At 46.7% G+C, this 14,765-nt stretch overlaps 2 protein-coding genes across 4 annotated transcripts in view; both read left to right on the top strand.

The window, feature by feature from the left end:
• Positions 1-8,916, top strand: part of CFAP52 (cilia and flagella associated protein 52) — a 43,338-nt gene extending 34,422 nt beyond the window's left edge. For both annotated transcript variants that reach the window (XM_037809634.1, XM_037809635.1), the window contains 5 exons: positions 355-500; positions 2,884-3,035; positions 4,366-4,468; positions 7,500-7,611; positions 8,512-8,916. In XM_037809634.1, the coding sequence (XP_037665562.1) occupies positions 355-500; positions 2,884-3,035; positions 4,366-4,468; positions 7,500-7,611; positions 8,512-8,687 (689 nt within the window). In that variant the 3' untranslated portion in view covers positions 8,688-8,916. The remainder of the gene's footprint in view (positions 1-354; positions 501-2,883; positions 3,036-4,365; positions 4,469-7,499; positions 7,612-8,511) is intronic.
• Positions 8,917-10,549: 1,633 nt separating this feature from the next.
• The window catches only part of USP43 (ubiquitin specific peptidase 43), a 66,966-nt gene continuing 62,750 nt past the window's right edge, over positions 10,550-14,765 (top strand). For both annotated transcript variants that reach the window (XM_037809633.1, XM_037809632.1), the window contains exon 1: positions 10,550-11,320. In XM_037809633.1, coding sequence (XP_037665561.1) covers positions 10,802-11,320 — 519 coding nt within the window. In that variant the 5' untranslated portion in view covers positions 10,550-10,801. The remainder of the gene's footprint in view (positions 11,321-14,765) is intronic.

Genomic DNA, 14,765 nt, shown 5'->3' with positions numbered 1-14,765 from the left:
AACACTTATTTGGAAATGTGAAATCATACAACCCGGGGCTGATAGCAACTAGAGAATTGAATGTCCAAGATGACAGCTGACGGGAGAGGTGGGAGCTGGCTTCTTTACCTCTTTCCCTCTCCACCCTTCCTCACCTGGGGTGGGATACACCTGGAGACAGGTGCCACCGAGACAAACTAGCCAGGTGTGACCATTTGGGGAGTCACAGGAAAGGGTGGAATGATTACTGGCAGTTGGTGGGGGTGGCCTCTCTTCTCTATCCCGACTCTCATCCATGACTTAGGGGGCAGCGGTCTGGGTGGAGGGAGGGCGAGGATACTGATTGTGCTGCCTCTGGTTTCCCTTTCCTGCCAGCCTGGAACGACGGTCGCATCCGAGCCTTCGCCCCAGAGACGGGCCGCTTGATGTACGTCATCAGCAGTGCCCACAGGATCGGGGTGACAGCCATCGCCACCACCAGCGACTGCAAGAGGATCATCAGTGGTGGCGGGGAAGGGGAGGTAAATGTCCTTAAAAACAGTCTTTGAAAAACAGCCCTCGATGCAGAACAGCTGCCTCATGGGAGGCTGTCCATTCGATTTTACCTGTGCTAGGATTCAGGCAGGACCAAATTATGATGTTGCTGAAACGTTGAAATGCATCATAAATTAGTGTCACATCCCCGAGTTGGTATTTTGACAGTTTGGGAATAATTGTTCGTTTCCCAAGGACCATAGTTCTAGAAATTGCCTTTATTTTGTCTTTTGAGGCACGTGATATTTTTACAACTAACTCTTTAATACAACCAGACATTTTGACCATTAATTTTATTTCCTTCTATCCTTTCAAGGAGCCGAAAACACCTTTCACCCACACGTTGATCACCCTTCTCCCTTCCCCTGTTCCTCAGCTTTCTTTTTTCTTATGCCAAAATCTTCCCTTTCTCTGCCTAGGAGTTCTGTCAGCCTGTCTGATTTTTCTTAGCCTAAAAGCATTTTCTTTTTCCTTTTCTCCGGGCTGTGGTAGGAAGAACTTATCAGGGAAAAGGAAACATCTTGAGCTTTTAGCAGAGTTCAGGGGCTGAGAGGCTGGGTTCTGGACTCATGGTGCTTTGGGCACAAATTTCAGTTCCACCACTTTCCATCTGTGTGACCTTGGGCACATTATTAAACCTCTCTGTGCTTCAGTTTTCTCGTGTGCAAAGTGAATACAATACTCCTATTAATGAGATGGTTCACATTCCTCATTTGGTACCAAGTCTTCAAAATCTGGTGTCTGTTTTACATCAGCACATCGCAGTCTGGACTAGCCCCATTTCGGGTGCTACATGGGCACATGGCTAGACCTAGACCACCTCCCCTGCTCTCTGCCCACCACTGCCCTTGTGGATTTACTTCCTTCCCTTATCACTTCAGCCTTGCTCTCATGGACACACTCCGGCATCCTTCTAGGGTGTCTGCCTTTCTGATACCTACACACGGCTTGGGCCAGACCCTCTCTGCCCTCTGGGTGCTGGGCTGATGAAAGCTACAGGAGGAAATCACACCCACACACTCATCGATAATTGCTCTTGGCCCTGGCTCAGCCATCTTTTTACATGGCCTAGTCAGCACCTCCTTCCATTCCCCAGGACAGGTCTTAACTAGTCTTCAAGTACTCGAGTCCTGAGCTGCTGGCCAGCAGGTATACACTGATAGGAATGCAACAGTTGTTCAAATACAATCCCAGAACTAAAGGGTTAATGCCTGCACATGCAAATATGCCTCCAGGACCCTGGCTCCCATCCTGGGGCCACACCTTCACACCTTATTCCTTAGGTCCTTTGAATAGCAGCTCTATGGAGCATGTCTGCTGCCTGGTGCAGTGGGGTTTCAGGATAAGAGGTTTGTTATCTTTGACACTTAGTCGTTAACTCATCCCATGTCATAACATAGGGAATTATTTGGGCACCGTAGAAAAGAATAGAGCCCAGTTCATCCGTAACAACGTGCTCCCTCCTTTTCTTCACCTGGACAGGTGGACAGTGTCTTGGAACATTTTTCTTCATTTCAGGTTATTTTCCTCTTATCGGCTACAAATAAGTCTAGGCTAGTATTTATGCTAACATTAATTTATGGTCTAGGGTCCACCCAGGCCGCTGTTCTTTCATTTTCCTGCAGTACTTGGACAGAATGGGTTCTGCTCTTCTTTTTTCAGAAATCTAACATACTCATCAGAAGGCATAAGCATTTGACTACATTATTATGTTTTCTAGTGCAGGCGTGCCAGAGCTTTTCTCACTAAAGGACATTATAAATAACCCCCCTCTTACTTATCCTTTCTAATACAATTAGGGCATCATGTTGACTCTTTTGAAATTTTCCGTATATATGTAGGTTGCATCACCAATGAATGTCATTTCAGGATAGTAAAAGTGTTAGAAAATGTCTGTTAGAGAAGGTGAGTGTGATGGAATTGAAAACCATTGACTTCAATGAGTAAAACCGAGCAGTGGATGTGAAAACTTAAATAGGGCTCTGAGGACCCAAGAAATTTCCCGATGGCACCAGAAATTCAAGAGCAACTCTCAGCACAAACGAGTCAATAATTTATTTCCCTTGGTTTAGCAGCAGCTCACACGATTGGTTTCAGGAGTGAATGTCTGTTAACTAGCTCAGCCCGAAAGTAGAGACAGGTGTGGATAATTGGTGGCATTTTTGCTGGGTCCCATGGAAGATGAGCTCATCTTATCCGTGAATATTCCTGCCCTTCAACTTGGCATTCCCAGCCCAAAGACGGAAATGAAAACAAGGAATTCAAAAAACAAAACAAAACAAAATTCAAGCTCAGCAGAGGTTGGAATCTCCTTTTATCCTTGCACAAGTCCCAAGGGTGTACTGAGAGCCTGTGCTCTGCTGCTTTCAGGTGAGGGTGTGGCAGATCGGCTGCCAGACCCAGAAGCTGGAGGAGGCCCTGAAGGAGCACAAGTCCTCTGTGTCCTGCATCAGGGTAAAGAAGAACAACGAGGAGTGTGTCACGGCCAGCACAGACGGAACCTGCATCATTTGGGACCTCGTGTAGGTGGTCTGCAATGAGAGGGTGGAGGGAGACTTAGGAAGCGCCCAAATCTATTGCTACCCGGGATGAAACCCAGCTGTTCTAGCATTTTATGGAACTCGAGAGAAGTTTCCAACAAAGGTAGAAATCTTATTATTTAAGGCAACAGTGAAGAGGCTGGTCACCAGGAGCCATTCCTCTCCATCCCTGTTCATTGATGGGTAGGGTTTACAGATGCTGGTGGCAAAGACATAGTTTCCAGGAGGAGCTGACTCTTAGAAGTTTCTGGATGAATAGAGAAGTAGCTTTCTTGGGACACACAGTGAAACCGCATGACTTAACTTACACATTCAACTCCGAGTGTTCTGGAAAACAAGGGAGAAAGGGAAATTGTAAGTTATACAGGTAGTTCGTCTTTGTCAGTCCGCCCAGTCAGGTCAAACCCAGAATGAGCAGGTGAGGAAGGGGTGGGGGTGGTGGGGTTGGAGGTGACATAAATTTGCTGTTTCCCCTGAGTTGGCCACATTTCCAGGGGCTTCCCCCAAAGGATGCCAAATGTAAGACAACTAGACCAAAGCACGTAGACTCAATCGTAGAAGTGATCCAAAGGATTTTCAAGGGAGTTTTCGGAATTTCTGACTATAAACATTTTGTCTCTGTGCTTTTATTTTCAAACCAGACCCCTGTCCAAGCCCTGTGCAGAGGTGCAATTTTTTTTTTTTTTTTTGAGCCTGGCCTGTGAGATGTCCACCCAGCACACCTAGGTCTATGGAAAAACAAGCAATATTCACTTATTTCTGGGTATAGTATCTAAAGCAGTGGTTCCCAGACTTGCGCACATACAAATCAGCTGGGATTCCAGTTAAACATGCAGGTCTGGGGGGTCCTCTTCCAACCTAATAAATCCAGATCCCTAGAGGTGGAGCCCAGTGATCTCCATTCCTCAAAAGCCCTTCCTCACACTTTGCCCCTCAGCTTGTAGGCACCTGCCCTTTGGAATGGAGCCCTTGAGAAGATGGTAAAACTCTCTATAGAGACAACAGGTGGGCTCTGGTTCAGCCTCCCCTACTTCCACTGAGTTCTGTGCTTTGTCTTTGGAAATGGGTCCTGCCAGCCTCTTCTGACAGCCACTGACAGGTGCACTTGGGAAGTAACAGAAGTGGGGCGGGGAGGGTAACCAGATTTCTATTTTGAAGAATCACAGGTGCTATTGCGCTGAGCAACGTTAGCTGTTTGGGATTTATCAACCAACCAGCATCCAAGCTGGTAACCAAATCTAGTTTGAATAGTAAATGCATCTCCTGGGCAAGAGAAAGCCGGGTTTCACAGCCTCTGAATCTATTTTTTTAGGCGTCTTAGGAGGAATCAGATGATCCTGGCCAACACCTTATTCCAGTGTGTTTGCTACCACCCTGAAGAATTCCAGATCATCACCAGTGGAACAGACAGAAAGGTAAGGGCTCCCACCCAGCATGAGTCAAGATCTTTCTGGTACAAGAGCATAGCAGAGGCAGGCCGCCCCCATTCAGGTTGTGGTTCTGCTGCCAAGGAGCTGTGTCACATTGGAAGTGCACGCTCTCGGAACCTTAAGTTTCCTCGTCTGTAAAATGGAAATAGCACTGACCTCATAGAATTGCTGTGCGGATTGAAGTCTTGCATACATATGGTGCTTATAGCAGGGGACCTGACACATAGTGGGTACTTAATAAATGATGGTTTTTGTTATTACGAGGAACCGAATTGCTGTGCCCAAACCAGGTGTCATTTGAACTACATTCAAATTGGCAGACAGCAGACCTTCTCTGATCACTCTAATTCATTAAATCTCCTTAACTGGGGAGGCTCTGCTCTTGGGAGGAACACTGGCCTTTCTCTCTGGGGGAAGTTTTCCCATTTGCCCAAGCGAGAAGCTTCAGGAGAGGGGCACGTGGTGGATGCTAGGGGCTCATCCACCCTGCCAGCCAAACCAGATCAGCCAGATCTCGGCCTAATCACCTGCACAGACAATTAATGAATTTGGATCCCTCTAACTCAGATTTTGAGATAATTGAAAAATACGTGTTTTGTTTTGTTTTGTTTCTACTTTTCCACCAACTATAGAAAAGGATGGTTTTGAAACTATAAAAATATTGTGGGGAAAATACCAAAGGTGCCTCTGAACATAGATCTCTACCCTTGCTCCCCCCACTGCCAACACGGTAGAATCTAGGGGTGGAACTTTTCCCTGTTGAGGCTGCCCACCCAGATGATCGTGATGCCAAGTGAGACCGGGGAACTTTTGCCCAAGGACACCTTGTCCTAAAAATCCAAGAGACTCTGCTGGTCCAAGCCAGGAGTTTGCCTGGTGCTGATGGAATGTTGATGGAGGACATGCGGTCTGCCAGGATTCCAGTCTCAGAAGACCAGCCACCTCAGTCTCTTTGTGTCTCATCAGCCCAAATCGGCTCAACCCCCTGATTGGCTTGTGGGCTAATTCAGCCCCTGCTTGGAACTGGGAAGCAACACCCAACCACAGTGTCCATCACCATGGCACTGTAAATGCGATGACATACGGTTCATAAAATTTCTAAATTAGCATGAACTTTGCCGTGTTCTTGGTTTTAATTTATGAGACTCGAATTCCAGAAACAGACAAGTTTCCCCTTCTTAGAAGGTAGAAACTTCACTAGAATATTGGAATCATAAATCTGTAAACCAAGCCCTTTTCTTAGTGCTGGGGGTACAATGGTGATCCCAGCCTCATGGAGTTGGCTTGCTTAATTTTAAATTAATTAATATAGAGTGGGACGGGTTGGGCTCAGACAATACACACATAACGAATGAATGAATGGACAATAAGCGATAAATGAACATGATGATATGAGATGGTGAAAGGGCTGAAAAGAAAACTGAACTGATTATGTGATTCTGGAGGGCTGGAAGGAAGCCCCTTCACCCAGGATGGCTGGTGAAGTCCTCCTTAAGCTGGCGGCATTTGAGCCGAACTTGAGTTACAGAAGGAACTACCAACGCTTGGATCTGAGGGCAGGGCCTCCCAGGCGAGGACACTTGCAAAGACGGAGCCCCTTGGTGGTGAAGGCAGGAAGTCAAGCCCCAACAAATTCTGTGAGTTTGTTGCTTTTCTACTCCTTTTAGCTTTTAACATGAAAACAGAACTTTTTTATTAATGCACTCGGCATCAATAATGTTATATAAAATAAAATGGCCGTCAGCATTGGGCATTGCTGGGAGGGACCCCTTTCTGAGAGAGGATTTTCTAGAAGACAAAAACAGTTGACCTGCAGGGGCTTTCTGAGAGAATGGACATTCACCCCACAGAACTGCACATCAGCAATACCTGGTGATCAACCAGCTTATCGGAGTGGACAAACATGCCATACTGTTCAACGTGTATCCGTCCCCTACTTTCTCAGACCCCCCCTATGTAAAATGGAAACCTAGCATCAGCTAATCAGAACATTTCCTTCCTTGCTTCCAAGTTTGCCCTCTGTGAGCTTCCCCTTTCCACTTCCTGGGTGGAGCTCCTTTCTACTTTCTGAAAGGCATGCTGCCCGATTCCTGAATCGTTCAATAAAGCTGTGAGATCCTAACTTGCATGAAAAGTTTTTCTTTTAATAATAGATGTTATAAAACAAAAAATAGTTTTGAATAGCATAGATTTAAAACTATCCAGATTTCTGGCATAATGACTGGAAAACGGCAGGTTTCCATCAACAGAAAACAAAGTGAAATGGGACATATGCACATCCAACTTCACACTCCCATTTCACAGTCAAGTGATCCTTCCTTAGAAAGACATTTCATTTTTGCACAGGTAGTACATTCACAAGGTTCACAGTTCAAAAAGTACATTAGCGATACAGTTGGAGAAAAATCTCCCTCCCCTCCACCATCTCCTCTCTCCAGGCCCAGCCTAGTTTCCTGGGAAGACAAACAAACTCAGTTTGTCTTTAAGCCCTACCCCCTTGAGTTTCATTGCTTTGCGGCAGAAGAGAAAGTTGGCAATGAGGGTGGAATAAGGAAGAGGCTGGATCCAGCTACAGTGGGAAGGTGCCTTTGTAAGACCCGGAAATGCTGCACTGCTCATTCCCAAGGCAGAAGGAAGGAAATGCTTTCCCCTTCTGCAGGCCTGAGGCTCTCAGAACAAAAGCTGGAAGTGTGGACCCAGTGGCTGTTCTCCTCTCTCCTTAACAGTTTACTGTGGACTCATCTGATTGGTCTCATCAAAAGAGCTTTCTGTCACAATCTGGGTGTATCAGCATATCAACATCTCTTTAAATAGAATGTAAAGTTTTAAGCCAATACTAAAATTATTAAAATGGATTTCTGCCCCCGCTGCAGCCTATTTATAATTTCAGCCCTTCTGTCATCCCTTGGTGTATTTTTGCTACCTTCTATATAAAGTAGAACCATCCCTTATTAGGATGTGTGCAGATGACGCTGCCAAGCTGAGTCCTGCCTAATGCCCTTTTCCTGAATTTCAGATTGCTTACTGGGAAGTATTTGATGGGTCAGTCATCAGAGAGCTGGACGGCTCCTTGTCTGGGTCAATAAATGGTATGGATATCACAGTGGAAGGAGTGCACTTTGTCACAGGTTAGTCCCGGCATAAGAAAAGAAAGCCAAGCCTGGCGTATTTAGGTGGGAGCATGGAGGGAGGCAATTTGAAAAGACTGCAAAATGGTCTAAAGGGCGATTTGGCTGGATTCAGGGCAGCTGACCTAGCCAGAAAAGAAAAATCCGGAAGTCACATTTCAGTGAGATGAAATGTTTGCACAGTAGCCTTAGGAATACAAATCAAAGTTAAGCCTTCCGTGGCTGGGCTTGCTTTTTTCTTGGTGGACACGGATGACAGAAATGGCCCTTAAAATGGCCTGGTTCTTCCCGAGTACCTTCCTATTTGATTTCCTTCTGAAGTCTTAAATGCAATTCTTTTTATTCTCTTTTATTGTTGAATGATGTGATGCCCCTTCTCCCCACAAAAAGTTGAATAAATCAGCATTTCAAGCGGGTATTTATCGCAAAACATGCCTATTGGAACAATACCAAATTCCTTTTCTGCCAATTCCTTTGCTGTTTGATCATTCAGGACACTAGCAAATAAATGCACCAAATGAAGTAAAGTTTCATAAACACATTTACTTAACGCAAGATATAAATTAGACACAGTGGGATCCCAATTACATACACAAATGTATGTTTATACTCATAAGCTTAGGGCTAGAAGACAGGAGAGAAGTAAACTAAGATGTTATTAGTGGTTATTTCTGGGTGGTGGGATTAAGAGTGTTTTCACCTCCTTTTCTTTTTTTCCCCAAATTTACTCAACCAGTGTAGATTTTTATAATCAGAGAAAAGGGTTTTTATAAACATAATTTTCCCCCCAAGTTGGGCACATGGGAGATGTGTTGAAAATGATCCAGGTGTTTGAAATCAGGGCTGTTTCTTGCTGTCCGGACACTGCAGCAGTGCTGCATACCTGTTTGTCTTTTTCAGGTGGAAATGACCATCTGGTCAAAGTTTGGGATTATAACGAGGGTGAAGTCACTCATGTTGGGGTGGGACACAGTGGCAACATCACACGCATCCGGATCAGTCCAGGAAACCAGTACATCGTTAGCGTAAGCGCCGACGGAGCCATCTTGAGATGGAAGTACCCGTACGCCTCGTGAAGCACTGGGGGCCTCCCGGAACCTCGGCGTCACTTCTAATGAAGACTCCGTTCAGACGTCGCAAAGGCTGGGCTGGATTTCTCACCTCTGTGTTTTTGTTCTTTAGTCAAAATATTTTATATATGACTTTCTGTTTTCCTTTGTAGAAGGCATTTTACATTTTTAAGTTTTATATTAAAATTGAAATATGTTCAAGGATAATTTATACACTGTGTAATTAAAGTATTGAATTTTATTATGAATAAATTGCCAGTTGTTGGCTTCCTATCATACCCTCTTTTCTGTGACTGTGAAACCCACAGCCCTTCATCATGATTTTTTTCCCAGATAACCTTGCTATTAATCCTCTAAGAATAAGGCAAGGTGAATATACATTCTTTATCATCATTTTATTGAAAGCAGCATGGGGCAAGACTGGGGTTTGAATCCAGATCTTGGGCAGATTTCTTAACCCAGCCTCAGTTTCCTTTTTTGTAAAGTGAGAATAAATTCCTGCTCAAAAGGTATTGAGGGAAGTAAGTGAAAGAAGGTATTAAAGCATGGGTAGAATTCCTGACATAGGGTAGTTCAACAAGAACTTTGTTGCTTTCTCAAAGAAAATGTGTCTTGTTGGGAATCCTTGAGGTGGTCGTCAAAGGTGAATTTCAGAGGTGCTTCACTGGAGTTGGCCATACACTCTTTCTCCAGTGCTTCTCATCAGAAACGCTACGGAATGGACCTTGTGTGTAAGTCATCTAATCTGACATCTTGTTCCAGAGGGTAAATCGTTGCATTTTCCCGGAAACCATTCAAGCCGCCACTTAGTACAGTCTTTTGTTCTTTACCCTTTAACTGTTGCTTCTTAGTCACATCAGGGAACCTGCTGCTAATCGTAGTTGAAATATCAAGAGGGATGTTTAATAAACGGTGATCACTTATTTGTCAAATAACAAATCACATTCCAGGGCGCTGACGTAAAGTGCATCCTGCAGGCTGCTGCTGTATTTTTTTTTGAGCGAGAAAGTGATGAGGAATTCATTTCGCAAGACCTTCCCTGATTAATCATAAACCTGACAGTTACGGGACAATATGAGCACAGGCTCCCAGGGCGGAGCAAGGCCAAGCTAATTCTGACTGGGCAACAATTCAGCAGGGATTCCGCGTTAAAGGGTGAACAGAAGACCGCGTAGGGGGCGCGCCTGAGAGCCAGAAAACTTCCTGGTGAGCAAACACCGAGGTTGTGGAAGGAGCCTGGGCTTGGCGGGACACAGACCCGAGCTCAGTTCCGGTTTCGCTGCTTCCCAGTTGTGAGGCCCCGGCACACAGGGTCGACCTCCCCGAGCCCGTTTCTCCACTCGTTAAAGCGAGGCGGATCATGTCTCGTTGCAAGGTTTTGGAACAGTGATTCTAACCTTGTCTATTAAAAAAAAACAACAACAAAAAAACAAACAACGCAACGACCTGGGTGTTTTTACAAAGGGCAAGGTGCGGTTCCCAGATCTGGCCCCAGGATGGCGGGTCTGAGCAAATGCTCTGCCTCCAGCAAAGGGCACACGGGCTGGAAGGAGGTGGCGCCACCTGCCCGCACTCACCTGAGCCCGCGGAGGAACCCACAGCCCACAAAAGCGGCTCCCAGCGCGCTTCTCAGTGCCCCGGCAGCTGCCCTTTTGGAAAAGTCTTTCCTTTCCCGTTTCTTCTCTTCACCTGGACGAAATGACAAGAAACTTTCAAGCAGCCGGGATTTTGCAATTTACTAGGTGCTTTCAAGTTGATCAATCCTTCATTCTTTCCACAGCCTGAGGGTGGCGGGAGGCGCCCAGGCGCAGAGGTCAAGCATAGGTCCAGCAGCTTGTAAAAAGGTGGGGCAGGGTTGGTAACGCGACCACGCCGCCTCCCAGGGCTTTTATTCCCACTCCGCGCCGCGAGGACCCAAGGACTGCGGGGCACTGCCCTGGGGGCGGCTTCCCGCGCGGGGCGGGGCGGCCAAGCCCTTGGCTCCGCCTCCACCTCGTCCCCGCACACCTGGCCGGCAGGTAGCCGGCGCCCGGCGCCTCTCTGCGGCTGGAAGGGCCAGTTAGCGGCGCGACAGCCTCCGGCCGGGAGCTCGGGCCGGGAAGCGGCACCGGCAGGGAACTATGGACCCGGGCCCGGGAGCGGAACAGGCCTGCGCGGGGGATGCGGCTGGAGAGGGGCCGTCCGCGCCCCGGCCCCGCCGCCGCCGCTCCCTGCGCCGCCTGCTCCGGCGCTTCCTGCTGGCGCTCGGCAGCCGCTCGCGCCCCGGGGACGCGCCGCCCCCGCCCCAGCCGGGACACCGCGATGGAGACGGCGATGGGGGCTTTGCTAGCGCCCCGGGGTCGACCCCAGGAGCGCCCGGGAGCCCTGAGGAGGAGCGCCCGCCCAGACCCCAGCCCCAGCTCCCCGGCGGCGACGGGGCGCGGCCCCCGGGCGCGCAGGGCTTGAAGAACCACGGCAACACCTGTTTCATGAACGCCGTGGTGCAGTGTCTCAGCAACACCGACCTGCTGGCCGAATTCCTGGCTCTGGGGCGCTACCGGGCGGCGCCGGGCCGCGCCGAGGTCACCGAGCAGCTGGCGGCGCTGGTGCGCGCGCTCTGGACGCGCGAATACACGCCCCAACTTTCAGCGGAGTTCAAGGTAGGCAGCGCCAGCCGCCCCCGGCCGCTCTGCCGCAGCCCCGACCTGGCCCCGCTGGTTTGGCTTTCTTCAAGAGGGTGTGCAGAACCAGGAAAGGGTTTGCCTGGGGCTTCTGAAGTTCAGCTGCAGTTACGGTGTATGTTCTGAGCTGCAGATTTATTTTATGAATTAATATCTCCCAGGTATTTTGAGCGGGGGTGGGGATAGGGGAGGAATCCGGCAGATGTGAGATGCATCTGTGCATTCAGCAAATATTTGTCGAAGTCTTGAAGGCCTTTGGGGCAGAGCAGGACCGAGCTTCCAATCTGGAGGGAGTCGGAGTTGGAAAGCCTGGGAGGAAGGAGGTGGTGCTTGAGTTGAAACATGCGTGATGAGAAAGGCGCATCCAGGGTGGGGAGGGAACAGCTAGTACAAATGCCAGAGGCCTGGAGAGCTGGGCCCTGGAGGCAGGGAAAAACATCTGTCGCTGGAGCTAAGAAAGGTAGAGTGGAGGGAGGTGCGGTTGGCCAGATCATGTCAGGTCTTGGAGGAATGGTAAGGATTTTGGGTTTTATTCTAAGCCCGATGGAAGCTGAGAACCTACCCTTTGGGGGGTGGCATGCTTTTGCTTGATGTTAGCACGGGCTTGCCTCCAGTGTCCCCAGGATCACCCCCGACTTCTCCAGGACGAAGCAGGGCAGTGTTGTAAACTGTGTGTATTACTTCCCCTGGGGTTAAGGTGGAGCTTTCCTTTGGGACGCCAGTTGGAGTCAAGAGTGCCTGATAATCCACGCACATGGCTTGCTTCCTGCTGAAAAACCACGTCTCTGGGCAGAGAGCTGAAGTTCCTCCCAGGCCAATTGTTGTTCTTTGGGGGAGGGGGAACCTGTCCGTGTTCATTCCACAAGCATCAGGGCTCTTGAGTTTCAGCCTGAGAAAGCAATCCTTGCCTTGTGATCCGCAAGGAGGCCAACTTCCACCTTCCTTCCTTCCTCCATTAGTAAAACACCGTTCTGGAGCAGTCGTTCAAATTTCTTTTTGGCAACATTTTGTTTTTAATATGAGAGGCAGTATGTATAGTGGCTAAGAACAAGGTCTTTGGAGCTAGAATGTCTCAGTTGGGAATTTTAGGGTCCTTACTGAGCTTTGTGGACCTTGAGTGAGTTACTAGATCTCGGCATGCCTCAACTTTCCTTGCCTGTAAAATGGGATTGTAATGACACCCGCCTGATTATACGGTTGTTGTGAGGATTATATGAGTTATATACAGCACGTAGAACAGTGCCTGGCCTTGTAGGATGTATGTGTTATTCTCACTATTAATACACCTCCTCACCTGCAGATACCTGGAGGAGGAAGGGAGGGAGGTGAGCTTTGTGCACCTTTTCTCTTGCCAGATGTGTTTCCATCCAGTTACTGCAGCAATGGGAGAGGCTAGAGTGTGGCTTGAAAAAAATCTAACAGATTAATGACAATCACAGGGGATGACTCACAGGATTTCCCATCCCTCCTGCTCTCACTCAAATCTTTGGGGCCTGGGAGTTCCCAGTGAGCCGCAGGGAACTGAAGGATAATCCCTGCTAATATGTTAATGAGGGTGATATAATCTGGGGTTCCCTGGGGCTTTAGGGTGACTAGTTCTGGAGTGGGGAGTGGATTCCAGAAACGATTTTTTAAACCTTGCAGACGGAAATCTAGGTGGGTTCTCCTGTTTAGCAGATGACAGAATGTTCATTCATTCAACAAATATGTATCATATGTCTGGACAGGAGGCTGTGGACATTAGTGATGAGTTCAAAACCAGATCCTGGAAGCACTTTCCTAGAGTTTATGGTCTGGCGGCAGAGAAGGTATTAATTAAATACTCACGCAGTCACGTGATTAGAAATGGTGATAAATGCTGCGCTGTTACAGGAGGTTGTGATTTGGTTGGGGAGGGAGCCAGGGAAGGCTTCTCAGGAGAGGTCACCATTGAGTTGAGCTTCGATGGGGTCAGTTAAGGACGTGGGAAAGTGGGAAAAGTGCATTCCGGGCCCTGGGAACTGAAAATACCAATGGCCGGGGGGAGTGGGGCTCAAGTGGTTTCTGCTGGGTGGTGAGAATAAATAAACGATTAAGTAAATTAATAAAAGCTGAGGCGACCACGGGGGTGGGAGTAGGGGGTGGAAGTGGGGGGGTGCTGGAGAGGGTTTGGGAACAAACCATACATAAGGTCTTGTGGGCCACATTAGGAGTGTGGTCTTTAAGAAGGAGTAATAGGTTTAGACTGAAAGGCGGGGACTGGATCAGGGTCAGCAGGATGGGAGTGAGTTACCCCATCAGCCCTGCAAATGATTTGCCTTCCTGAATCCTAAGTCACCCCCAGCCTCCCACAGAGAGAAGGGCCACCCCTTGTTTTAACAGCTAATGAATTAATACATTAAAAAAATAAAAATCCTATCCAAATGCTATGCTCTATGATACTTTGCTTTGCTAACGATGGAGCTGAATATGTATATTGTAAAACAATCTGCCAAGTACCAAAATGTAAAAAAAAAAAACAAGATCTGTAATTCCACCCCCTGGAGACGACCAATATAAACATTTTGATGTGTTTCAAAGCCTGTACAAACAATTGGAAATTCTAGTTTTGTATCCCACTTTTTTCATTTAGGTATTATCACAAGACTTTCTCCTGGTTTTAAAATAGTCTACAGAACTTAATTTTAATTAAATAGTGCATAATATTTCATTAAAAGAATATGTCCTAATTAGCCAATCCCTGTGGAGACAGTTATGTACTGTCCAGTTCTCCAGTGATCACACTGCTTTGAATAGTCTTGTAATTAATAACCTCATATTACTTTCAGTTCTGATCACTTTTTTTTATTATTTTTTAATTCAGTTTTATTGAGATATATTCGCATACCATGCAGTCATACAGAGTACATTCAGTTCACGGTACCATTATATAGTTGTGCATTCATCACCAAAAATAATTTTTGCACATTTTCATTACCACACACACAAAAATAATAAGAATAAAAATTAAAGTGAAAAAGAACAAAGTAAAAAAGAACACTAGGTGCCTTTTTTTTTTCTGATCACTTTCATAAGCAGAACTCCTAGAGGTGGAATTACAGAGTCAAAGCAACGATATGGCTATTTTATTATTTTTATTTTATTACTTTTAAAATCAACTTTATCTAGTATAAATCACATACTCTCAAATGCACCCATTTTAAGCATCGAATTAGATGAGTTTTGACAAATATACCTGTGTAATCACCACTCCAATTTAAAATATTTATTGTTTTTACTTTAAATAGTCAACCTTGTGTGACTATTTTTAACACTCATATTTACAATTCTTTTTTCAAGAAAAAATTGTCTATTTTCAGACATACCAGCAATGCATGTCTTCCCAGACATTGGATAGTCTCTCTTACTAATTTATTAAACAACAACAAAAAGAGAATCTTGTTTT

This window comes from Choloepus didactylus, chromosome 18 (assembly GCF_015220235.1).
Source record: "Choloepus didactylus isolate mChoDid1 chromosome 18, mChoDid1.pri, whole genome shotgun sequence".
NCBI lineage: Eukaryota > Metazoa > Chordata > Mammalia > Pilosa > Megalonychidae > Choloepus > Choloepus didactylus.
This window is presented reverse-complemented; position numbering and strand designations above follow the sequence as displayed.